The sequence below is a fragment of the Vanessa atalanta genome, chromosome 1, assembly GCF_905147765.1.
Source record: "Vanessa atalanta chromosome 1, ilVanAtal1.2, whole genome shotgun sequence".
Taxonomy (NCBI): Eukaryota; Metazoa; Arthropoda; class Insecta; order Lepidoptera; family Nymphalidae; genus Vanessa; species Vanessa atalanta.
Window position 1 is genome coordinate 8,413,282 of NC_061871.1, and position 27,601 is coordinate 8,440,882.

Here is a 27,601-nt window from a genome sequence, read left to right on the forward strand (position 1 = left end):
TCACAATTTGATTACCATCTGAAAGCCCCGACCCATTAGGATTAATCTTACAAACCCGAGAATTTTATTAACATTAATTCTCTCAGCACTTACGTTACCTCTAAATCGTTATGTCAAATCAAACATATAATTCTATAACTACTATATAAAATGGGTAATGAGTACCGGATAAAAATACTAACTACTAAATTGTAGCATAAAAATACAAATTTATTTGTATTTATATATATTTTATTGAAACTACTTTTGTTGAAATGAAGTGAAAAAATATATAGATTTTTCTAAATTATTTTTGTATAAATATCCAATTGATTGCACAATCCATGTTGTAAATCTTTTAATGGTAATGTCCAATTATTGCAACATCGCAACTACTTCGAATAACGTAGGAGTAACGTCAAAAACTTTGAGCATAATTTTTAGATGCATAATTGTTATCGTGCATACACTCGGTCATTCGAATATCATACTGAAAATGATAAAAAATAAAAAAATGTACTTTAAAAAGGCATAATCACCTTTTAATGGGACCAAAAAATTGTATTGAAAATTTAATTTGAATTTGGAGTTACAAGTCAGTCGTATGTAGAGGCTCGTTGGTGACGGGTGCCGCTGCGTTGAACCATACAACAATAGCTTGAACTTTTATGAAACTCTTGACATAAAATAAATAATAAAAGTGCTGAACATTTGTATTGTGGTATAATTTTCATGTGACTTTTTCATAAATATTTAACTATAATAATTTATAATATTTTTATATGGTAATTTTTCCGGCCTGCTAGCTAGTGCATGTGAAACAAATATACCGGTTCTCTATAGGTGAGTGTGTTTTCATTCATTTTTACGATAAAAGACGACAGATTTTTTAATACTAATACAAAATACACGTTTTGATATCATGCGTAAAACAGTTCGACGTATTAACTAATTAGAATAAATAAAAAATAAAAAATATATATTCTCCGTTATAGACTATAATATTTTGTTAAGCGCTTAAAATTAGTTTCACTTTCAAAATTAATAATAAGGCATAGATGCGAGCTATAGTACTTGGTTAAATTTCTATCCCACGCTATATACCAGTATAATTTAGTTTAGTAAGAAACATACAGCTTAGAGCAACCTTCATATTTAAATGTCATGATAACTATTAATTTATAAATAATATTACAAATAACTAATTTTATATTCTCAGTAATAATAATAAATATTTTTTTGTAATTAGTATTTTACTTATACTATGCCTTCCAAATTATGGTGTTTCGGTAAATAAACTTTACTTTACTACTGTTAATAAGGAACTTTAAGAAATAATTTAAATCAACATTTTTTTTTTCGTACTGGCGATTTTAAAATATACATTTTTTGTAAAAAATAATTTAGAAGAAAATCATGGTAAAACTGTTAAAAACAATATTTAAACTAAATAAGAATTGTAATAACTGAATGTTTTTTTCCATCTACACCTAATTATATTCTAAATCTAAGCTAGACTCAAATAATGTAGCGTCAAATTTGGTTGTCAAGCCTATAATCATTACGATTAATTTATAATTAATGTTTGGTAATTAGATATCTATTAAAAAATATATCTAATGGGCCGACAAAAGATGGATGATTTCGTAACCGCCATAACTTATTATGAAACTATAAAAAATATCATGATCTAACGAGAAGTTTATATAACGTTATTATATTCCAATTTTAATAATAAAATATGTACTAGAAAATTACAATATAAATATACCTATTTAATTATTTAATCTCTGAATGAAAACGTGATTTCACACCCTAAGACTTCTGTTTCTACACGTGACTTTTAGCATTAGATATTGAAGTAATACCTTTAGCATTGAATGTCTAAACTAATATGAAAAACTGAATATGATTGACTCCATGTCCGCATGTGTCGCTACTAGCTACCAATATTCAATTGTCCAATCCAATAAGACATCATATAGTCGGCACTTTATTGCGTACGACGCCAGGCGACATTTCCCACTGCCCGGAAACGTTTAGATACTTTCGGCTTTTTAATAAATGGTCACGACGTAGCGTAGCTGTTTCGAGAAGATTCGTTTTATTTCTGTCGGTTAGTGAGTGTTTAATTGGAATTTATTACGGTAAAATGGAAATTTACCATTACAAAATTTCTACCTTTCTATGCTTCACTTAAAAAAATATATTAAAGAGAAGTATAATTTTTTTTGTCGTTAACGTTCTTTACCTCAGGAAGCCTAAAAACGTTATATTATTATTATTATTTTAACTAGAAGTAGAGCGAATACAACAGTCATATAATTTATTTTTGATCAGTAATATTTTTCTCCGATCCATATACAAACTTGGTCTGGGTGGAAATAACCAATCAATTATTCTTTAATTAGGCAGCCAACCAATTATAGACTTTATGTTAATATTTAAGCCCCATGGTGACGTATTGAACAGTCTTTGGATTAGTAGTCGAATGGATTACCTTCTAATTTTTAATTTAAAAAAAAAAACAAGTTGTTATATATAAGATTCAAGAGAGTTTCCTAACACGTATCAAGAGATAAATTATCACTATGATATACTTGTATGCCTCATTTTTAGTGTAAAAAATGTAATAGCTTATATTTTTCAATGAAATATTTTAGTATTGTGCAACATTAGATAATAAAATAAATTCATGATGTAGTCAAAGCCATAATTAATTAAACGTCATAATTTTGATGCGTTCTACGATATCAATAACCTTCATGGAATAGTGACTCGTGTCTTGTTAGCAATATGTATGAAAATTCTTTATTGAAATTTAAATAGTAAATTCCGTGGTCAATGGACATTGATACTTGTAGAAACTTTACCGCTGAGTGAAAATCTGCCTTACCGCAAGTTTGTAAGGCTTGTAAATATTACTTGTCATATTTTGCTCGACTATTTTCACCCCTAGATGTAATTACAGAACATGTGTTGTGAGTTATAACTTCTTTATCGCTACTATGGGTTTTAGAGTTCTGTAGGCTGAAACAAAATCATGTTGTAATATTTTTATATTATAAATAATGACCATTTTTTGAACTTTTAAGAAAGCAAGGTAGATATAAATGTCTCCAATATTTATATTTTTTTTATTTATTTATTTAATTTAAATTTTTAATGGTATTATGTATTTTAGTTTTGGCTGGAATGTGTTATAAGTTAAAGGAATATAATATAATATATAATCGTTAAAAAACTTTATGATAATAGTAGCTATTCTGTAAAGTTATTGCTTGACTCCTTGATGACATATTAATTATTGATATATAAACGATATAACATTATAACAATATTAATAATCCGTTGAAAGTTGACCTAAATTATCCTTGCGAATCATTTTAAGATATTGGTCCTAATTGTAAGACAACGTAACTCAATTTAGAGAAAACGCTTAATATTCCTAAGATATTTAAATATATATAGCAGATTTACATTATGTTTGTATATTTTTTACTAGACATAAAAATGTGCAGTTAGAGAAAAAAAAATCAAAAAGACCCTTTTCTGGTATCTGGATATCTACAGATTTTAATAATAGTGTTATCGTGATGTTAATCTTCCGGGTAAATGTAGCTTTGGCAGTGTATGCTTTGAAAGTGCGCGGACCAAGAAAATAATCTTTAACACCTATAGCATAGTAATCTAAATGACAAAAAAGGGAACTGAAACTTTAAACTGTCACAATATAAAAGTTTCATACCAATCGGATTAGTAGCCTATTTTTGGTTTAATACGAAATGTAAAAATACGAAAAATGACACAAGAATTATGCAAAATATACATACTTTCTTAAATATAGGTTTGATAGATATATAAATTGAATTTAGAAAAGAAACCTAAAGTTATCGATTGACGAGTCTAGTCATTGGTAACTCTACGCGAGGTCGTTGACGTGTTGACAGCTTAGTGTTTGTTACAAAACGTTGTTTTTTTTAGGGTTCTGTGACATGGATAGTGAAATAGATAGGTATGTGTCTAAATGTTAGTTTTTTTAATTATCATATGAGCGAAATCGGACATCAGACAGCACGAGGTAGTTTTTAATTAATAGAAGTACGGGTATCTACTATAAAAATCTTGTAAGGTATTTGATCAACTCAAACACACTTACTAATATATACATATGTACTAATAATCGAATAATAATCGTATTAATAATTTAGGGATCCGATATTTAATTTGTTTAAAAGTTCAGCAAAGGCAGACATTTTGACAATATTCGAATTTCTTATTCAACTAAGGTCATTTATAGTCTTAAAAGAGTGACAATGTTTTATGAAAATAATTCGAGACAAAGAGGATGCAATATGAATAATTGGGATATTTGTTAAGATACGTCTGTGTTAGTTCTGTTATGTTCCGTAGTACATAAAATGTAGATTATTTTATTTCTATCTTGAATTCATACAGATTTATATACAGGAAGCGCCCTTCATCACAAGAGACAAACCGATTCCGAATCAGATTTGGTTGTTGTTTTGTGTGTTCATGTCCCATTTTCCGAGTTTTTTAATCTTTCCGTTCTGATGTCAATGAATCAATAACGTAAAAAGTAACCTTTATTATTTAATAAAATAATAATAATTATCTTTTACAAATAACCATATTTTTTACGTTTAATATGTAAAGTATGTCCATTAAAATTGTTAAATGTAATTCAATTTTAAAAAGTAAGAAAATAATTTTTTTGTACATTTGTTACATTTAATAAAAAAATAATAAACAAAATAACAGAGGCATTGAATTTTATATTTTTTAAAAAGGAATTGAAAGTAATTAAGTTCATAATAAAAGGAGGTTATTGTAGCAAGTAATACGAAAACTTGAAATTGAATTACGTTCAAGTACATTTCTTGTAAGGTCCGACGTGTAGATAAAAACATTTATTTATTCGGGTACACCATGTTAAATATTTTACAAACATTTTAGGTTACACTACAGACTTAAATGAATCCCATTTTATAGGATTTTTGTGAAGAAAAAAAAACTATTTAATTATGAAATCAAAACATGAAACTGACAATTCTTGCCTAAGGTTAATATGTTTAACGTGTTATAATGTTCTGTCAACTAATCCCGTCATGTTATTGGCCGCTCATATTATCTACCTCTCTTTTCTGAAAACTAAGTATTAGCGTCTGCAGGATTTTATTATAGAAATTATATTTTATTGGACAAAATCATATTGCAACAATGTACAATATCAAGAATGCTTTGTGGTTAGTCGACTACCGGTCATGACTACATGAAAAAAAATATCTAGCAAATGATCTCAATTGACACGTCTATAGGCCGGATAACCATTGAGCAGATGGTAACCACATAAGATTACATTGAATATTTCAAATCTAACTATGTATGACGCTACTCAATCTCGTAACCTTTATATTTTTTGACTTTATACGAGTAAAATTCATTGATTCTAGACAAACGATTTTATAAGTATCTGATTTTTATGTCAATAAAAACTGTGACTATATAGGTATACGATACTTTTATAAATTAGGTATAGGTGATCTATATAAGTATATATGTATTACAAAACTTATTTATGTAAATAAAATAAATGTTTTGGCGTTTCGGCAATAATTATTAACTAACAATTTAATAAATATAATAGTTCTTCATTTTTATATAATAACCATTATATGAGTTTAAGGTTACGTTTAATGATAGTACAATTTATAATTTTTACTTCCAATCAATATACTTTCCTACGTCATATATACAAAATTGTATTTTATTTTTAACATCCGATCAGACTTTTTGTAGTAGAGAAAACTTAATTTCAATTTTATAGGTGGCAGCCCTAGTCAACGGTTGTGTGGGTTCAAGCTACTTTTACTTTACTTATAAATATTGATTTGTAAATCCATACTGCGTTTCTTTTTTGAATGTCAATTCAATGATAACAAAAAAATAATCTCGTTTAACAAAACATACGCTAAGCAGCGTTTGTAAATAAGGCCGCTATGTACGATATAACAACTTGTTAGTCAATATAAAAAAGTGTGATTCTTACGATAGTCGTACATGATGTGTAACATCCCTAACATCTGTAATCTTACCTTGATAATAAGAATGTTTAAAATTGTATGCTCTCGGAAAATGTTTTGGTATCTGTGAAAGTCAGATAAAAATATGCGCGCTTCCCCGTCATTCTGTTACGCACTTCCGTTCTTTTACGACAAAATAAATACAACTCTCTTTTCATAAAATAAATACAATAATATTATTTATGTTAATTTTGTTCCGCAGTGCAAATGACGTAAAATCAAAATGAAGGATCTCGGCCTTAAAATCCCTACACGTAATGTCCTCACGGGCGCCGTCGTTAACTGGGAGGATGACGAGATGGCGGGCCTCGGTGACACGCCTGAGAATCTCACGCTATCATGGAAAGACCTATCAGTGTACAGGAAGAAAAAAATCCAAACAAGTATATGGAGATCAGCGATATATGAAGAAGTCAAAGTACTACATGGAGGTAAGACTTACTATTCTTTAATTTTTCTAATAATTTTTAAGGGTTGGCAAGCGGTTGGCACGATAAATAGTTTCACAACTGATTTAATTTTTGTGTTTGATAATAAACGTTAAATATTTTTTAGAGTAAGCAGTCTCGTGATTTAAGATTAAAAAAATCGGACATTCTATTTCTTTTCATTTAAAATATATTATATTCATATATACGTCTTCAAGTAAAATTATTTATCAATTATATTAATACATATATTTTGAACAACTTTAAAAAAACCTTAATCATCTTTTACGAAACGCACACTAATAAAAGAAGAAAATGACATATTAAACGATCGATGGTAATAAGAAATTATTTAATAATTTTTAAATGTGTATATTAATACTTAAATGTATATTTAATCGGTCTAATTATGATCGTACTAGAATTAAGAATAGTTAAAGCTCGGTAGTAAGAGTTATATATTTGTCAATATTAGTCCAAAATGATTCTATTAATTCATTGTTATCTACGTCAGTTTAAATACAATTTAAAAGCATATTATAGTCTATATCACGACTCGTTCTCTTTAGGATTGATAAAATAAATATCATGGATATATTAAGAATGAATTCAATATAGTTATTAAGGAATAATTACAAAAATAATATATAAATTAAAACCTACGTACTAAAAATCTTATTTTTTCTGTCACAAGACTTAGGACATAAAAAAAAAGAAAATACTAGACAAACGACATATTCTAATTTTTTAATCGCCTTTAAACGTATTATTGTTTTGTTGGTCTACGTTTGTACATCAAACGTAGACCAACAAAACTATTTTTTTTTAACTATAACCATTATAATAAATTAATACCCACATGAATTCTGTATTTCTGTTGTATCTTAAACATAAATAGCAGTGTGACTAAGATATTAAAATCCAATTAAATAAGTGGAACTTAATAATTTACCAAATCAGAAATGAGAATTCAAATGTTAAGTTACCTCGGAATTAAGTAGACTGTCGTTTTGTAACATGTAATGATTATAAAGTCGAGAGAGACCAATGAGATGAGTTTAATTATAAGTAATATGTATTTTATCGTTTGTCAATGAGATTCCTACGTTTTACTTAATCGCTTCAAGTTATGCCAAGGCTGTTAGCACATAGAACAAAAGTTGAGTTCACGTGTAATAATATCGAAAATAATAATAATAATACCTCTTAGCTATACTTTTTTTGCAATAAATTATCGATATAAATGTTTGTTTATATCGATAATCAAGCGCATCTCTTACAAATGTTTGGTAGATGAATTGTATATCGAATAGTCGAGCGATTCTTTACTATAATGGGGTTTATATTATCGTTGGTTATATTATTAATGTAACTTAAACTTTGAAACCTATGTCATCGTCATTATATATTTTATATATATATATATATGTACATACTGCTCAATGACTCAATTAGTAATTGTCCTATAGAAGATGATATACTATAGTAAAATTAAAAAATATATCAATTTAAAGACTTACTTACGCACGTACTAGCTGATTATCTGACGAATTGTATTAGAAAAAACAATCGACTGTTAAAAATGTTAGCTAAAATGAATCTTTGCTGAGTAAAATTTTAAACTTACCTACTAACATACAACGCACAGTCTAAACCGATGGCTCAAAAGAAAAGATTTTTGAAAATAAATATCCTAATGGGCTTAAATGGAAAATGTAAGTTAGTATGGAAATTCGTCATTGTTGTGTTTTAGATATACGGTTATCGGTTTTAATGACTCTTTTGATATGTAAAAGAGAATTGTTTCAGTATTTTTGGGAATTATCATCATCGCTTAAGAGAATTGAGGTTGAAATTATGTAGTTCGTATTTTTTTAAATTCCATATCGAAAAATAGATCTATAGACAACCCGGATTTAAGTCGATTTCTGTATAATGTTTCTGATAGCATATTGTATCAGGTTCACGGCTAGTAATTTAATAAGCGTTTTATTGGTCGAATCATATTCGTAATAAAAACTTTTTTGTTGAGCTGCATTTTAAGTTTATTTTAAAAACGATTTCAAATACAAAAATACTAAGGTGCAAGCACAAGTGGGTTTTAAATGAGGTGAACAGAAACTACTTAAGATAATTATTATTGCCTTCTCAGCACTATACTTCTAGCGTGGAGACATAATTGCGAACTGGTTTCAAAGGAATTATATGGCGTATATGCGACACTTCACTATCATTATAGATCGGGTAGTTAATAATATAATTATTGACTTTAAAATATACCGTATTTACGTATAAATATAATAAAGATATTGATTTAATATCAGACTATGAAATTAATTGCCCGTCGTGAATTTTTGTTCCCATTATTTGTCTCCAAATTAAAATCTATTTCAGCCATCCTTTGGGAAATTGTTGTATTCTAAATTGTATCAACATCTGTATTATTTTAAATATTGTGTTACTACTAAAGTAAGTAAGTAAGTAATACTGCATTCCCTCGTGAGTTGAGTTGATGCTTTTTTCAAGCAGTAATTTATCCAAAATTATTTAAGTCACAAAATAAATTAATTAAATTAAATCTATAAGGGGTGCGAAGTATTCCAACACGCTACTCCTGTGCTCTGCGTATACATGGAGTATAATTGATGACCTTAAAGTTTTGTTCGCCGTCAAGCACAAGATAACTTTAAAAGACAAATGAAGTATATAAAAATTCCGAGTTCATTGTTCGGATTTGTTCCCACGGCCTTCAGTTAAGATCCAGGTGCTTTAGCCACTGGGCTATCTCGACTCTTATGTATATTTAATGCTAATGATTTGTTCCTTATTTCCAGTAAGCGGAATCGTCTCGTCCGGCAATTTGGTGGCTTTAATGGGTTCAAGGTGAGCGCTTGAGATTCATAATTAACAAAGATTAAATAAAATAATAAATATCAAAAATTGAAAATTTATTTTAGAGTTTTTATAAGGTCGAAGAGATACATTAATGGCCTGATAAATGTGCAGTTTATATATTACTATTTTCATATAAATTGCACTATTTACATTAGGGAAATTCGATAAAACTACAGCCTTTATCATTGACCACAATTTGTCTATCTACACAAGTATAACTATATAAAATAATTTAAACTACATCATTTGGCTTTAAAGGTTTGGATCCTTTGGCCTTTTTTCTTTTTTGATAGAACAAATGTTGCCTAACCAAAAAAAAGAACCAACGATGATAAAGCCCTGACAAAAAACGTCGAATGCATAATTAAAGTGTAGGACCGCCATATTCTATTCATACTGATAAATTGTCTGCCCGACCTAATGTAGACTGGATCTTACGACACTCAACACAATTAATCTGATCTTACGTCAACATAATTAAACTGTCTATCCAGTTCATCTACTTAAACGTATTGCAGAACAAAGGTATCCTATTTTATACCAGAATAATTAATACCTTGATCAAAATAAATTATCCGCTAAGTAAGTATATTACCGATCAAGGCTTAGTCTGTTGTTTGAGATTATTTTTGATTGTTCCCTTTAAACCATCTGACATAACGTCCGTCTAGCTCAATTGAATGCATCTTTAACTTAACTTAACCCAATTATGATGTTTGTAAAATGAAGCATGAATGAATGAAGTATGACGCGTATTCATTTACAATAATTATTTCATAAAGGACACATGCTTCTCTTTGTTTGTATGAAATATAAATATGTACGTGATGCTCAGAGCCGCATTATCCATTAGGAAGTGTAGAGAACTGCCTTGGGGCTAATGATATAGTTGAAGGCAGATTTGATCCCATTTTGATTTGATTAGTTATGAAATACCTTCGTTATATGTTAAAAACTTAATAATTAATAAAATTCCGTTGTGGTAGAAAAAAATAATATTTTAGGAAGATAGAAAATGGTAAAGAGCGTCTAGAGACGTATTAAGAGACGTGATTAATCGGGTTCGGGTAAACCTCACCATTTTATTGTAAATTACGAAATAACCATGAATTTAATAAATTGTATAAAATTATGATTTAATTAAACTTTTGACCTTAATGAACTTAGATAAACAAAATACCAGTCAAAACAGTTATGTATGTCATATGCTTAAACGTACTTAGAATTCACAAAATAAGTCCAAGTCAAAATAATAATGCTAATACGATAAAAAGTGTGTAACTATATATTTATTTTTCCCAATTTTTAAAAATATCTTCCCTTTATAAAAAAAAATATTATAACATGGGCAGAAAGAGTAAATATATGAAACTTGTTTACGAATTCGAAAGTGAAACATCAAAAATTTACTCGAACATACAAATAAGTAATGCTGGCTTTCATTAATAATAGTAATTATTATAATTATTGTGTAAAAATCAAAAGTTGCATTACGTGTTCACTGACGAGTTTCGAGTTTTTTTAACTTAGCTTTAACAGGACTCTTTAAACTAGGGTTGGGCCGAATATTGTTATTAAACCTATTTAATTGGGAAAAATTACCCAATGTACTTCGAATAAAGAGATAACACCATATCTTGCAATCATAGCATACCGGTTTAGGTTATATATATTTCATAAGCAATTTTGCGTCGTGAAAACATCGTGATATGTTGTATTTTTTTATTATTTTATATTCATAAGTATACAATTATTAAAAAAATATTACATAGGTACACAGACACTTGTAATTTTGCAATTGTTAAAATCATTCAAAATATTCACCTCGGCTACATTTATACCGAATATTCCAATGTATTCGATCAACGTCGTGTTCAGTTCAGCCCTTGAGAATACCTTAATATATAAGAATGTATAAAATAGTATTTTAAACCTTATCCGTGTTTTAGTTTTATTGTGAACTTTAAAAAAACTCTTCTATTCATCAGTGGGGCCGGCAAGACCACTTTACTCGCGGCCATCAGCCGTCGAGATAAGAGCGCGATGTCGGGTTACCTGATGTTGAATGGGCGTCTCGCTGGGGCCGAACTCATCGCCCGCATATCTGGCTTCGTACCGCAAGAGGATTTGTCTATCGACGATTTGTCCGTTGCTGAACACATGGAGTTCATGGTGAGTGACCTTTCCGATATGTCGAATAAAGAACTGTTTGTTTTTATTTCTATTGAAAAATATTTTGTATGTAAGATTTCTTTGAGGCCTTTTTATTAAGTTTTACGATTAATCTTGGGTTTATCTACAAAGAACTCACTTATTTGCTTGGTGTCTTATTAATTTTGTTTTTTATGATATCAATTATACGCTGTTTGAATTATAAAATATAATAAACTAATATTCTAAAAAGGTGTCAAAGTTTTTGATTTTTTTTAATTACTACTATTCCGATGGATATGTAACTTTCATGTTATAATAATAAGGTGACAAAATATGTATTAAGTATTAACTTTTTAAATGTAACACAGTATTCTTTATCCAAATAAGTAATATTACATTGATTCGAATCGTTGTAGTTGATTTAAAAAATGAACGAGTTTTTATATGGTTTTACTTTTTAATGCGTATCCGTAGATATCTTCGTCGATTGTGGGCCGATTTCGATGTTGTTTTTTTATGGTTTCCTCCATCCCATAAGAATCGGAAACCTTATCGGATCGTTATTGTCTTTTTGACCATCACAGCCTATTCTCCACTTAACAAAAATTGTTGACATATGGTACTAAAATATAGTTTGGTGACACAATCACGAAAGTATAGTATAAATAAATTCTGATTTTGGTGGTTGATGTACAGGCTTAATACAGACATAATAGTATCATGTGGTATTTGTTATATTTATCATATATATCATGACACTCGTTATGACATATTCAAATATTAGAATATGAGCATTTTTTTTAAATTAATGTCAATTTTTTTTGTAAAAGTACACTTTATATTATTATTATTTAGTACTTTATTTAGTCTTGAAATACCGAAGTGAAACAAAAAGTATTCGTAAAGTCAATATGACTACAAAATATTATAACACTTCAGGAAGAAACTTCTGGTGGGATATGATAGTCCACTGATTACCTACCACTGTAGTTATAAAGTCAAGTGTATAAATATTTGTATTTTATAGATCTTTTTTAGAAATAAAATATTAAACACCGAACAAATCATTTTTCCTATTTCATTTTGGCCTTGCAACTTTTAAGTTGATTTATCAAATAATTTAATCAAACTCGAAATTAGTATAACTTAAAATATAAAAGAAACCGTTGAAATAAAAAACCGTTGAAATAAAATTTAATATTTAGACTATATAGACTAAAATTATTTAGACCAATAATTTTAGAGAAAAATAATACAAGATTTTTAAATAAAAGTATTAAATAGATGAGATACGACCGCGATTTAATTGTATCAAATTAATATTAATAACATAACATTATTTAATAAACCTAATAATTTAATATTTCAAACGCGAAGGGGCAAGCAGATAGGGGTACTACTTACTGCTACTTGAATTTTGTTAATCTATAAATAATATACGTTCATGCGAAATTACTACAAAAGCCCTAATGGTTATCCTATTATTAAAAAGTAATTATTGTGCCCACATCATTTCGTTCCTATAGTTGAACGGAATCTTGAAAAACTCGTCGAGTGAGTATTTATGACATAGAATAGGGATTCTTTGACATAAAAACTCACCTGATTACATCCTTATTCAAGATCCCTTTTTGTAATTACTGAAGTCATAAATAATTACCTGTGCTCATTTAACATTCAGCAAAGTGTACGCATAATGAGTTGGCTAATAAAGACAGTAATAAACAGAGTCGTCCTTGAAAATCTAGGAACTAAATAAAATTACAGCAAGCAACATAATTGCAGTCTAGAAATAGTTTCAAGTTGTTACAAGTATTCATTTCAACCGGTTTTCGAGTTGTCGCTTGTTTGTTTTCAAAAGTATAATGAAAACGGAAAGTTATTTATATTAACATAATGAATAAAAATCCTCAGATATGAATCCGTTATGCCGTTAGCCGTAGTTGTTTTTACAATTAGGTGCTTCTGAATCGTGTAGCATTATTAAATGAAATATGAAACATCATTAAACCTAAATATAGCGGTTTGTTAAATATTATCGTAAGAAAAACAGTTACCCGTAGGTTTTGAATATTGTTTGAATGAAAGAAACTGTCATTTGGTTACATAAAAATAATAATCAATGTAGAGTATAAGTAGAAAGTATTCATCAGTATACTATTAATATAAATATAAATAATCATGAGAAAACGTGAAACACAAACCTTTGACCGCAAAATGTACGTATTTAATACCGTTATAAGTATATAATAATATAATAATTTAGCAATATTTTTTTAAAATAACCTTTTGCATTTAAATTTCTTGTTCTTGTTAAAAAAAAGGGACTATCTTAGAAATTTTTCGATGTTATGTCGCTGGATTAAACAATTAATAAATTGTTATAAATGTACTCGTGGGTACAATAATAAAAATAGGAGCGTAAAGATTTTTTTAATATAGTAAAAAAAATTAATTAGAATTTAAATGATCTGGAAATCAAATAATTTTTGGGGAGGTTAAACCAGACCCGATCAGTGTTTTGGAGCTTATCATTTACCTTAATTAAATGTATTGGTGCATGACATACTAATAAATTAAATAAAAAACAACATTCAAATATATTTTTTGATCTTGCTCAATTAAAAATTAAAAGCTTAATAATATTTAAATGGACTTTTCGAAATTAAACTTCAAGACTTTAAAGAAAAATATATAAATTTTTAATGGAATTCTCACCGAGATAAAAATTAAATACATTTTCCAAAAAAAAACGTGGGTAACCCAAAAAAGTCGATTTTCAATCGATTTTTTTTATCCTCTTTTTTCGATTAAAACACAATCTGACTTACTTGTTTATTATCGAAGATATATCTTATATATCGAACTTTTATTTTATAGTACCTCATCAGTTTCAGATTCTGTACTGAAACTATAAACTATGTCCGCATTTGCTATAACTTTATCTATATGTTGCATAATGTTATTAATTAATAATAGAAGTCAAAAGAATATTATGAACAGTTATTTGAACCTTCGTATTCTCCTAGTACCAGTAATTATTACTATTTTTGGGATGTAGATAGTCTGTAAAGATTTACCAATTAGGATCATAGCATACATAAAAAACTGTTCTCGACGCCTTAAAAGGTGAATTCTAATGACTGAACCCGTCTAATTTTTTTTTCAATGGGCGTGAACTTTTTTTACTTGTTTTTATTTAACTTAACCTGTTAATATGAATGGGTGATAACTCGTTTAAATTTTGGAAACAGTTTCTCACGACGGATTGAGTGATATAATGCTTTATAATATAATACAGCACTGCATACAGATTTGTTGCAGGTAATACTGCAGTACTATTTAGTATACTATATTTTTTTCTTTTTGTCCATGGATCGAATAAAAAATTACTCTTAAAAAGGTTTGTGTGTTTAATTATTTTTATTTGTTGAACCATTTCGGACAGCAGACTGGTGTGACGGCTGCGATAGATGTGTATTCTCGACATGATTTTTAATGTTATACAAATCTTACAGCAACTTAAATGTGATAGAAGTACCTAGGTCACACATTTAAATTTTAGTGTAATTTATAAAATTACGAATATATTTGCAATGATTATTAGAATTCGACACATACAAATTGACTCAACTATAATCTCTTATAGTATAATTTTATAATATTCACAGATATGGTAAATAACGTGAATAGCTAAAAATACACCGAATTTTCAACCAATCAGGGCGATATAGAATATCCTATCAGACATACTAAGCCAAGTGAAGGGCCGTACTAAATCACTGATCTAATTTGCAAAGAGTTAATAGTAATTATTATTAACGAGGGTACTATTATATAAGTTTTGTTGATAGGAATCTACAATGCGTACCGTGCGTGATCGAACGGCCCGTGTGATTATATGTATTTATATATTTTAAATATAAAAAAAATATATGTCTCTGTTATTTATCAATTGAAGGTACAGATACGGTACTTTACATATTTTGGACGTATACAAATCGATCTTATACACTATATTTTCTTGTGTGTTTTGTGTCTTCGAAAAGTTCGAGCACAGCTAAATTCTTTCCAACATATATTGACATAGCTATATACCTAAAAAATTACAACATTTAACGTATATGTTTTTAAGGTAATGGTTTAGCATCGTAATAATGTTATATTATAGGTAGGTTTTACGATGTTCAACCGTCTCTATGATACAGTCTATCCTTAAACTATAATCATAATGTAAATATTTCATATCAATCGGATATTTTTTACCCTAAATCTAAAAATAAATAAACATAAAAACAAAAATCTAATAATAGTACGATGATCGACGGCTTATATTCCAAAGGTAATTAAACTAATGAACCATAGAGCTTTGAAATATCAAATGTGATGTAACGTTTGGTGGTTTTTTTACTCAATGGTTCGATTAAGATAATTATATGATCATCTTGACAGATTGCCTCGTTGATTTAATGGTTAGATATAAGGCTGGAAACCCCGAGAGGTTAGGTTCAAAACGCAGGTCGGAACGATAAAGTTATTGGGTTTGTTTTTGTCAAAGTATTCATGGAGCAACTCGGAAGTTAGCAAGTGTACACAATAACGTGACTCGAAAAGCATGTAAATCCCTTGGCACTGCACCTGAATTCTCTCTGATGTCGGTTTTGCTGACCCTTGAAAGTGTACTTGTGTTTGCGGACACACTCATTTGCTATAATATACCAAGCGTAGTTGCCTGGTCTCTTTTGAGATTGACCTTCGTAGCCGAAATCGGTCGGGTGGACATAATCATGATTATCTTCGTTTCAATAATCTAGTATTTGGTTAAGTAATATTTTTATTTATAGAAATATTCAAATGGACTCGATATCCGTAATATAATAACGAACGGTGACATTTTTAATATCGTAAAAGATAGATTATATAGATAATGTATATTAATAAGTTTTATATTACTTACGTGTCCCTGACTTGGTCTAAAAAAAGACTGATTTACGCCTCCCTCCACGTGTAAAAGTGTTAGTATTTTTTGTTTTAATTAGTGATTACCTGATAAATTTATTAAGCAGAATATGTACTTAATGCTAGCTACAAACTATTTCAACGTAATAAAAATATTTCTGCATCATAAAAATCATAAAAATAGATTAATTTCCATAATACATTTTACACTTTCAATTATTTTATACAACAAACAAAACAAACGCTGATTATTTTTTTATAATTTCAGTTCAAAATATGAAAAATAATACCAATCATATAAAAGAAAAAATGATCCTGTATTAAACCTATTAAGGCATTATTTTATAAATATATATTTATTTTTAACTACAAGCCTAAATCTTATTGTTTCAATTCGAATTATGACAGATCTCTATTAAAAATTTCAACATTTATTATCACTAGGTATAAAACAATAAAACCTCATCTTTGTCTGATTACCTTTAATTTCAATTCCAATTTATCGCTTCAGTGGTTGCGGCTAGCTGTAGCTGTAGGTACATAGAAAATGATAATTAATTGAATCAGAGCTAAATAATTATCTTAAGAATATATGAAATATGAATTAGGTATTTTAATTCACGCAAAAAGTTAAAACTCTAAGTTTGAATGATAAAATATTAAAAATTAAAGGAAAAACAACTTACTCGACATTACAATCGCGTAAAAAATAATCATGAAAATCATATGCAAAAATATATTGTACATTTACGATACGAAACACTAATTCCGTAGTTCTGGTTGTCACTTGTAACGACTACGTGGTAATTGCATTACGACACAAAGTTTTAAAAATACCAACGTTATATTTTCAAAGTCCAAACGGTGAACCGAGCGTGATTACTGTCGCTTCTCAATTTGTTTTTGATAATGTTATGTATGTACGCAAAAACATAAATGATTTTCCCAGAAATTGCGACGTACATTCTATTAACACTAGGAACAAGAATAAACTTGTTACTCCAAGTACCCGATTACACAGGGTTAGTAACTCTTTTTTGGGGCAATGTATACGTTTTTACAACAGGATCCCAGAAAACGTTCAAAATTATTCAATTATAAAATTCAAAAGAGTCGTTAAAGAGCGTTTGTGTGCTAAAGGATATTACAACACTAATGACTTTTTAGTTGACTGCACACCTTGGGAATGAAATGATCGCCTCCAGGCTGTTTCAAACAACTAATATATACTTATCATTGTACCTTCATGGAAAATGGTTAAAAAAAATGAAAAAAAATATATCCCGCTGAGTTTCTTTCGCCGGTTCTTCTCAGGTCCGAGGTGCTAAATTCCGAACCGGTGGTAGATTTTTGACAATCAATAAGCAAGTGCAAACACTTCTATATTGAATAAAGATTTTTGACTTTTGACTTTTGACTTTTTTGATTCAGGACTAGTTTGTTTAATACAAATTTCAGTACAACAATTTATTTATTTTTATATTATTAAGAACGCATGCACTGAAAATAAAATTGATATCTAATAATATAATACAGCAATCTTGTATTAATGAAAGTAAGTTTGAATTAAAAACCCTTAAACGTTAATGAAATTCAAATTATTATTAGCAAATGTCACAGAGATCATTTTATTACTTAATGGAAAAACACGTAACATTATTAGACGAATATCACATTCCCACGAGTTTTAAAATTAAATATTAATGATTTAAAACGTGTAGAATCTGTTCAGATTAGGAGAGGATTAAACGAGTTTATTTGCATAATAAATCTGTTTGATTTTAATTTATTTCGTTGACAGATCGATAGTTTTAGAACTAAAGCCACAAAAGTATATCCGTAAAAATAAATTACAATAAAATAAAAGAAAACGACCTCAAAAAGATTATCATATGTACCTATATGGATCTCATTATAAGATATTGGCAAATTGAACTAAATTTAAATAAAACAGTCACGAACAGTTTCAAGATATGCCTATCTTCCTTTTAATACAAAAATAATTATCGATATCGGTTGACTTAGTACAAAGAATTGCTCGCCAATATTCCAAAATTAGTAATTATCTCATGGTTTTATGGGATCAACAAGATACTTGTATATACTGTCAAGATTCATGCAATAGAACAGCATTCGTATTAACTATTTTAACTAATTGAAAACCTTCCCTTTTTTATTGTCGGTCATAAATACTCATACATACATACTCTAAAAAGACTTCTTAGAAAAATAAATAAGACAAACATAAAAGTTATTTTAAGTGAGGTCATTAATAATAACACCTTAAGATTCGTATAACATTTTAAAATTTATAAATAGATATCAAATTTATCTTATAATAGGTACTATTAAGCTCAAATATGTAAATTTTATTCTAATCAATTTAGATTATCGATTTATAAAACGTTACAATACGCAAATATTACAAGATTTGCGACTGGTTTTTTTTTTAATATCTGTTGGATTAACGGGGACCAATTCTACTAACAAAATGCCAATTTATCGCAATCGAATTAATATTAGGCCGGCTGAACATAGTTCAATTCAACCCCAAAAAGACACAAGTTTGCTAAAAACAACCGCTAAAAATTACCATTCGTCGTATCTCCACGTTTTGGAAACATTCCCATTGCTGCCACAACTAGAATACTCGGCGTTGATGTTTTAAACCACGTTCAGTTCCGAACGGAACTGAACGAGGAACTTTTATTGGAAGATAAAGTCAAATTAGCATCAAAAAAGCTTAGTGTGCTCAACAAGGCAAGATGGTACTTCACGTTGGCCTATCACCTAAAACTACACAAGGCGCTAATTCGGCTTCACATGGGGTAATGCTCTCACCTTTGTATTGCAGGTGTACAAGGGCACTTTCCCACAGATGAGCCTCCTGCAAGTTTTTTCACCTGTAAAAAAAATTGAATCGGCACTTATTCTCAGCAGTTTTATTATTGTTTATTTCAATTATATACTATGGACTTATTACAACTACAATTTAACAATTAAGTTCGGTTTTGACGATATGCTATATGGCAACATCGCATTGGTTTGGTTCTGATCCAACGGTCGATCTGATGTATGATGTATGATGTGATCTGATTAACGTATGTTAATCGTTATATGCTAATAGAATTGCCCCCAGTACCTTTATAATTTTAGCATTCCCCGTATGTTTTTTTATATAAAATATTACCATACTGAACATTTAATAAAGAAATAATTTTCTATATTATTATTTTTTATCTTTATTCTCCTACATACCTGACACAATTTAATGTTACTTACATGAAACTAAATAGGAACGAGTCCTAATGAAAAATGTTAAGACGAAAACGTCTTAGGTATACGCAAATAGATAACATAAAAAATGCAATGGTATTTAAGTCTGTTACTTGTTGGTACCCTGATTAAATAAAAATCCATCCTTAATAAGACTAACCAAGTTTTCCTTTCTAGCCTAACTAACCTAACTTTGACTATCCCAATTAAACACGACCACAGAGAGATCAAGCGCAGGACTCACATTGCGTGACATAGTGACATTAAGTGGTTTCCGAGACACGGAAGTGTATCATATCACATAAAATATACAATTAATATGTACAGAACCTGTTCATCGTGATGCTAGAACATAAAATAGATAACTATATATAAATCGGATTTAAGCATATTAACTAAATGCGAATAAACGAAAAAAACTGCCTTTTTTAATATTATAAAATCGTATAAAAATAAAACATTGTCATAAAATAAATTTTAAAGAATCGTTATTTTTATCTTTGCATTGACGATTTTTTTTGTCTTTGATATATTTAATGGTCCCTTGAATGGTATTACATTATGTCTATGCATCAGTTCACCAAGGCATAAAATAATAATGTGTATTTTTAAAAGTGTACCTATAATATTAATAACAAAAACAAATCTAATACTTTTTTAATTCAAACAGGCTCGTCTCATGATGGACAAGCGTTCCACAGCATCCGTGCGGACAAGGCGTATCCAACAATTGCTTGGTGATTTAGGGGTCATGGCATGCACGAGTACAAAATTGAAAGCGTTGTCCGGGGGAGAAAGGAAACGCGTTGCATTGGCTGTTCAGGTAAGTTTTACGATTCTCAGCTTTTTTCAAAATTGTTATTAAAGTAAATTTTATGAAATATCCATAATATTTTCTGTATAATTTATTCTTCATAATAATTGATCGACCTGTAAGTGTCGAACTCTATCGGAGAAGCGTAGTGCAGAATATTAAATAAATCCTTTACATAGTTCAATCTCATGATCAAGATTATGGTTACGCAAAAAGTTGCGCGCTGGACAAGCGGTCTGCGCGAGTGTACGCGCTACTTGTTTGACATACCTATAAAAAATAAACAGTCAACGCCACACGACGTAGTCACAAAAGCTGCGCGCTTTCTCGAGTAGCGTAAAGCGATGTTCTGCGCTTTGCTTTGCAATATTTGTGTGCCAGCTATTATAACTTGAAACTAGAAAGAATGTACTCAATTGTTTTAGTTATTTATTTAATTTTTCCTTAACCTTAATATTTCTTCCTTAATAGCTCCTAAACGACCCGCCCATATTGTTCTGTGATGAGCCCACGACTGGTTTAGACAGTTCAGCAGCAAGCGCTGTTGTCTCTCGTCTTAGAAGACTAGCAATTGGAGGAAAGCTGGTCATATGTTCCGTACATCAGCCCGCTTCAGGGGTTTTCGAGTTGTTCCACCAGGTTGTGCTATTGGCAAATGGACGAATAGCCTTCCATGGTAGTATTGACCAAGCGGATCAGTTCTTTGCCTCGTAAGTAATACTAAATAAATATAGTAAATGTTTTGAGTACCTAACTAACTAACTTTGATCTTGATTTTTATCTCTACGTGTTGAGTGTTTTTTATTCGTTTCGCTCCGTTAATAATCTACTAACTCAGTTCTTATTATGAAGTAATGGTGAGCAGGTCAATTACGTCTGTTATTAATTGTTTAGTGTCAGTAATTATAATATTACTCTATTTTTATAAAAAGGCAGGAAATTTTATTTTAGAATATAAATAATTTTGAATTAAAATGCAAACGTATAAAACCATAAAATAGTACATAAAGATGTAAAGTGTAATTAAAAATGGAATTATTAATATTATTTACGTAAAGTATATCTTATCATTGATCAGACAAGTCGTAGAGCCCATTAGATTAAAAATGTCTTACTAAAGCAAATTGGACATTCATTTATTTTATTCATTGATTATACGTAGACATACTCGGTGATGCGTAATATATCATATTATAAACATAATTGTTGATACAATCTGTTGATACAGATTAACTTTTAAAAAAAAAATTATATAATGTATGTGACAATTTTTTTTCAGAAATACTAAGTATATTAATATAAGGGGCCATTCATTTATTACGTAAGAATCTAAAGGAAAAAATGATTACACGTTTGGTTTATTTTAATGTTTATGTTTCAAAGAATCAATTGTTTGAAATATTTATTCGTAATTTCAAACCTCGACAATCGAAACTTTTTTCAAATAACTTAAAATAACTTTGTGCATTGTTTTAATCTTACGTAAGAACTATCGAGACTCCCACCGACTTTTAAGAAAACATAAAACATGGTAAATCCCCTTCCCCTCCCCCACTAAATCTTCTTACGTAATAAATGAATGGCCCCTAAGTGATCGTTCCCTTACATCAGTTTATAGTAACATCGCTTAGCCTTACATTATTTTGGTCATTACTTAATAATAGTTTAATTATCGTTAAATATACTACTCATTAATCGATATCAATAGCCTGCGGCTGCTTGCGTTATTTACATATTATTATAATTCTATGATCGTTTTCCTTTCCTATGGCCGAACTGATAGACCATTCGAATAATCAATGATAGGTTGCCTTAATATACATAAATACCATAGTCGAAAGAAATAAACTATTTACTTGAACTGTTACTGGCTACAGCTAATAAAGTTTCGTTCGTTTCCTTTAATAAAATAAAATAATTGATTTATAGTATTAATCAATAAATATTGTTAATTTTAAAGACAGCAGTAGCTTAATAATCAGCGTTCATAAATTACTCTTAATTGAAATATATTATGATAATATATAGAAATTAAATAGAAATTAGATAAATAAATTCCTACTAATGAAAAAAATCAAGATGACGAATTGTGAAGGTGCGGTAATCAATTAAAACATTTATATAATATGTCCTACATAATATATATAATGAATTTATTACAATAATGATTTTTGAATTTATTTATTTTAACCCAGGCAAGCACCACTGAACTTTCATGTGCTTAATTTGTGTTTATAATTCATCTCGTGCTCGGCGGTGAAGGAAAACATCGTGAGGAAACCTGCATGTGTCTAATTTCAACGAAATTCTGCCACATGTGTATTCCACCAACCCGCATTGGAGCAGCGTGGTGGAATATGCTCCAAACCTTCTCCTCAAAGGGAGAGGAGGCCTTTAGCCCAGCAGTGGGAAAATTAAGAGGCTGCTAATGCTTAATGCTAATGCTAAATAGTAATTGGAACGATAGGTTATATCTAGAATACAGATAGACATTTCGTGTAGGTTAAGGCGTTTTATGCCCAATGTACATGCTAGTTGCAGCTACAAATATAATTTTTTATTAATCATAAATACCTTTTCGAAGCAACTTGCCGTCCAGTGCCGCACGATAAATTTTTAAGTTATTCCAACATTTTCTATATTTGTTTGTTCTAAGTACATAAACTTAATGGTTCCTTTTATATTTCTTATACTTTTCTAAATGTAGTCTTCGATCACACTTCTTATTTTACCTTGCATGACCTAGAAAGAATGAGAGAAATAATAATTAAAATACGTACTATACTATTTACGTATTATTTATATAAAAAAACAAATAAGGAAAACAGCAAACACGTGCTTCTGCCCTCTTGTCAGGTTTCGGTAACACGTTAAAGGTGTAAAATAACGTGTTTGGAATATTTCCGATTATGACAAGTAAATATTTACTAAAACATTTTAAGTAAAGCGTAAATTTTTAGTCAAGTGTGTAGATACTTTAGATATATAAATATACAATGTTGTTCTACGAACGGAAACGATCACACGGCCCTCATTTGGGACAGGATTAAAATTAATTAGTGTTATTAATAAAATTGGTCAGTATCTTATAAATTTTCTCTTGTAGCATGAATTACAAATGTCCAGTGGGTTTCAATGCAGCTGAATATTACGTTACCTTACTCGGGATCGAGATTGATAAGGAAATGGAGAGTCGCGAGAGAATACGTCGCATATGCAATGAATATCAAAGATCAGACATAGCATCCGACATTGAAAACCGAGTTGGCGATGTCAAGGACGAAATAGAATATTTTAGCGGGACAGTGGACGAAAAGGTAAGCCTTATTCTGATAATCTTGTTTCGTAAATCCTTACAGTAACATAAGCCCATTTAAAAATTGTTGATAAAGAACAAAAATCGTCTAAGAACGTTTTACTTAAAACTAATAAGATTGTGCACTATAATGTATCTATGTTTAGTTGGCTGGTCTCCTTTGAGATTAGACATTAAGCTTCAAAATACTAAGTAAATATAAACAACACACCACACAACAATGCTTAGTATTGTTGTTCCGATTTTAAAATGTGCCAGTATAAGCACAGGTAGAATAAATTCATTTACACGCGCCTCTGACCAACACTAAAACGCTGTAAACAATAATATACATCGTTTAAATACTATATTCCAATGATTATTTTTGATATTACATAAAGTAGAAATATTCTAATAATACACTTCTACAAAATCTAGTATTTAACTCCTTAAAAAAATGAAAATAGAAGAAATTCTTCAAAGTTTTATTTAAATTAGAACTAAAAAAATGTAAATACACTTGTAATATATATCTAAAAAGAAATAATCTTATCGCATAACATAAAAGTATATCAACTTGTTAAAATAAGGTGTTCTTGGGTTAATCTCCATGTGTCAATCATATTTTATTATCTGTCGGAACGAAAAAGTACAAAATGAAAGTTGATATGACCATGTATGTACATGCAAGTAACTTTTTCTTCAACATCTTGTAGTAGCGCATGGTCGAAGGTAGCGGTGCCGATGCAAATGCGGATTTAATAGCCACGGAACTTTTTTTTTAAACAGGTACAAAACAAAATTAAGAAAGCATAATATAGTTAGCTTAACAAATGTAGATAATTAATAAAACATCAAGCCTTTTTAATAGACACCTGTAAAAACAAATTCTCCGAAAAACTTACCTAGATACGATCGAGAAGTGTTAGAAAATGATAGACATTAATAATTACAACAATTAAAGTGTTCAAATATCAAAATAGGGTAGCAGGGTACCATTCTGCGTTGGTGTCTAAGTTTTAAAAACTGATCTACAAGGTTAGCTCTTTCAGAATAGCACTTCGGATTACAGTGACAATGTTTTGTACAATATAATATAATAACAATTAAATTTGAGTAATTTTACTAATTCATTTGTTTTTTTTTTCTAGAATGTATACTTCGAGCGATACCTAACTCTGTAAGTATATAAAATGTGTTTACGAAAAAACTATTTATTAACAATATTTCAAAAACATTTAAATAAAATTTGACATTGTTTCAGAGTCAAGGTGAACTATTTTGTCCAATTCTATTGGTTAATGTGGAGAAATATACTGTCAATAAAACATAATAAATCTATATGGATAGCGGAATTTTTTCTACTTATGGTAAGAATTACAAGATTTATGAAGTAGATTTTATCTGAGTTTAAATTTATTAATGAATTAATTTATATTTGTTCCACCAGTTTGTCGGTCTCATCATTTCCGTGCCATATATGGGCCACTTCAAGGAATTAGATCAGCGTGACATACAAAACGCTGAAGGTCTTTTATACCTTATGATCACGGAGACAATCTTTCTTTTCATCTATGCAGTTTTCATTACATTTCCAAGCGAAGTGCCTATTCTCCTTCGAGAAACTGCAAGTGGCTTGTACGCGCCTTTACCATATTATCTCTCGAAAGTGATATTTTGGGTATGTATTGTGACTTATATTTTGCAATTAACGACTCAGCGCAAAATTGTTTATATTTAATTCACTTGAAACAAACATTTTCATTTGTTTTCTAATTTTGTAAAATCATAAGATTTCAGAATCCAAATGTATTCAATTGTATATTATGTTTAGCTTTAGAATAATCGAAAATACTTCGGGATATATTGAAAGATATTCTCAATTGAGCATAAATTTTGTATTGTGAAAGTGTTAATTAAACTAAAATTTAAAAAGCGAAATTTAGAAATTATATCTGTTATATTCATTGAAAATTCATATGCGAAAATTTATTTCAAATGAGTATACAATAATAACCCACAATAAGCAATAATGTGCTACTCTTTATTTATTGATTGAATCATAAGGATTGGATTGATGGATTGTGTAATTTTCCATAAACACTAGTAAACTCCTCAAGTTTGGGGTCACTTGGTTGTTTTAGTGAGTCATATGTATATACTGGCTAAAACTTGTTTCTTAGTTTTATAAACTATAATTAAAATTATTTTTAGATACCGAGAGCCGTTATCGAGCCGATTTTATTCGTATCGCTCGTATTCACGATAGCTGGACTTCAAGGGGGCTTCATGAACTGGCTCGGAATCTGCTTCGTATGCGTCCTCTGCGCCAACTACGCGAATGCATACGGTATTTATTAATCCCTAATAATATCAACTCTCTCTCTTTAAAATCTCTACAATAATATTGATATTTATATCGTTATTGCTATCAATAAAAAAAAAGTTTTCGTTTATCAGAATCGCATTAATTTAATTACTTTAATGAACATCTTTATTACATAACTTTATCTCCGAATATCTCGTAAACTGTAAAATCTTATCTTTTTTAAATCAGTTAACACTTTTTTTATTGCATTTCGATTATTTTATTAAGTCAGTGTCCGACGTTTATTTATATTATACATTGATACAAAAAATTAATAATGATAAAATACTTCTTCAATTTAGCCTTCACGCTTTATCACCGACATCGATGTTAGCCAATGGAAAAATCGTCTCTACATTAATTTTTTTGTTTTTTTGCTTTTTAGGTTCATTCTTGTCGTCTGTTTTCGACAAAATGGAAACCGCAGCACTTGTGTCCGTACCGTTTGATCTTATCGGTACAATGTTCTCTGGTATTTACTTGAATCTGGGAAGTGCATCTCCATACATTTCATGGCTGAAGTATGTATCCGGTTTCTACTATGGGGTAGAGTCTATATCAATAATTCAATGGGACTCTATTGAATCTATTACCTGCGTTAATATCAAAGGAATGCCGTGTATTAAAACTGGTCCGGATGTGTTGAGGAGATTCGGTTTCGCGGAAGAGAATTTCTGGAGGAACTGCATATGCTTATTAATTATGTACTGTGTGGCCCATCTGATTGCGTTTATCATGGTTATAAAGAGGAGTAGAGGTACTCCAGTTTATTAGGACTTTTTAAACTTTTTAGACCATATTCTTCGTTGTGTTCACTGTTACATCGTTTGAATGTTTTTCGAGTGCCTGATTATATTATTGTACTCGTATTACTCTTTCGAGATATGCTGACACATAAATTTTCAATTGAAATTGGTTATTTCAATTGGAATCTGCTAAAATTTACACAAAGCTACCAAAGTTTAGTAAGCGTTGTGTATCTTATGTGGATGACAGACATACAAACACATTACCTTTAATTGACAGACAAACTTCAAATCAATTTTGTAATTGTACTCTTCGCACTTTTCGTTTATATTCCTTACACTTTTGTTGGTTTTGTAAATGTTATTATTTCTAAAAACACGAGACCTCATCTGTGGACGACATCGCATAACGGAATTGAGCTCAGCTAGCATGTGTCGATGAGGTCGAGCCGAGTAGCAACGTGAACATTAAAGCCGTCGTATCGTCTACGACCCACTATGCAATATGGAAGATGTTGTGTTAAAGATGTTATCTAAGCTAGTAAATCTTTTACATTTTAAAATAAGTATAAGTTGGTGCTGA

General features: G+C 29.4%; 1 protein-coding gene across 2 annotated transcripts; it reads left to right on the forward strand.

Annotated features, from left to right (window-relative positions):
* The first annotated feature begins 743 nt into the window (after positions 1–743).
* LOC125077873 (protein scarlet-like) lies at positions 744–27,146 on the forward strand. 2 transcript variants are annotated; one of them, XM_047689983.1, is made up of 12 exons: positions 744–822; positions 6,286–6,514; positions 9,346–9,394; positions 11,395–11,578; positions 20,466–20,618; positions 21,081–21,319; positions 23,716–23,926; positions 25,056–25,084; positions 25,169–25,274; positions 25,355–25,585; positions 26,119–26,254; positions 26,658–27,146. In XM_047689983.1, exons 2-12 carry the CDS (start codon positions 6,307–6,309, stop codon positions 27,044–27,046), a joined length of 1,935 nt encoding a protein of 644 aa, XP_047545939.1. In that variant the 5' UTR covers positions 744–822; positions 6,286–6,306; the 3' UTR covers positions 27,047–27,146. The 2 variants fall into 2 exon arrangements, with proteins under 2 accessions (XP_047545939.1, XP_047545930.1); XM_047689974.1 differs by lacking the exon at positions 744–822 and adding an exon at positions 2,009–2,095.
* Positions 27,147–27,601: the final 455 nt, after the last annotated feature.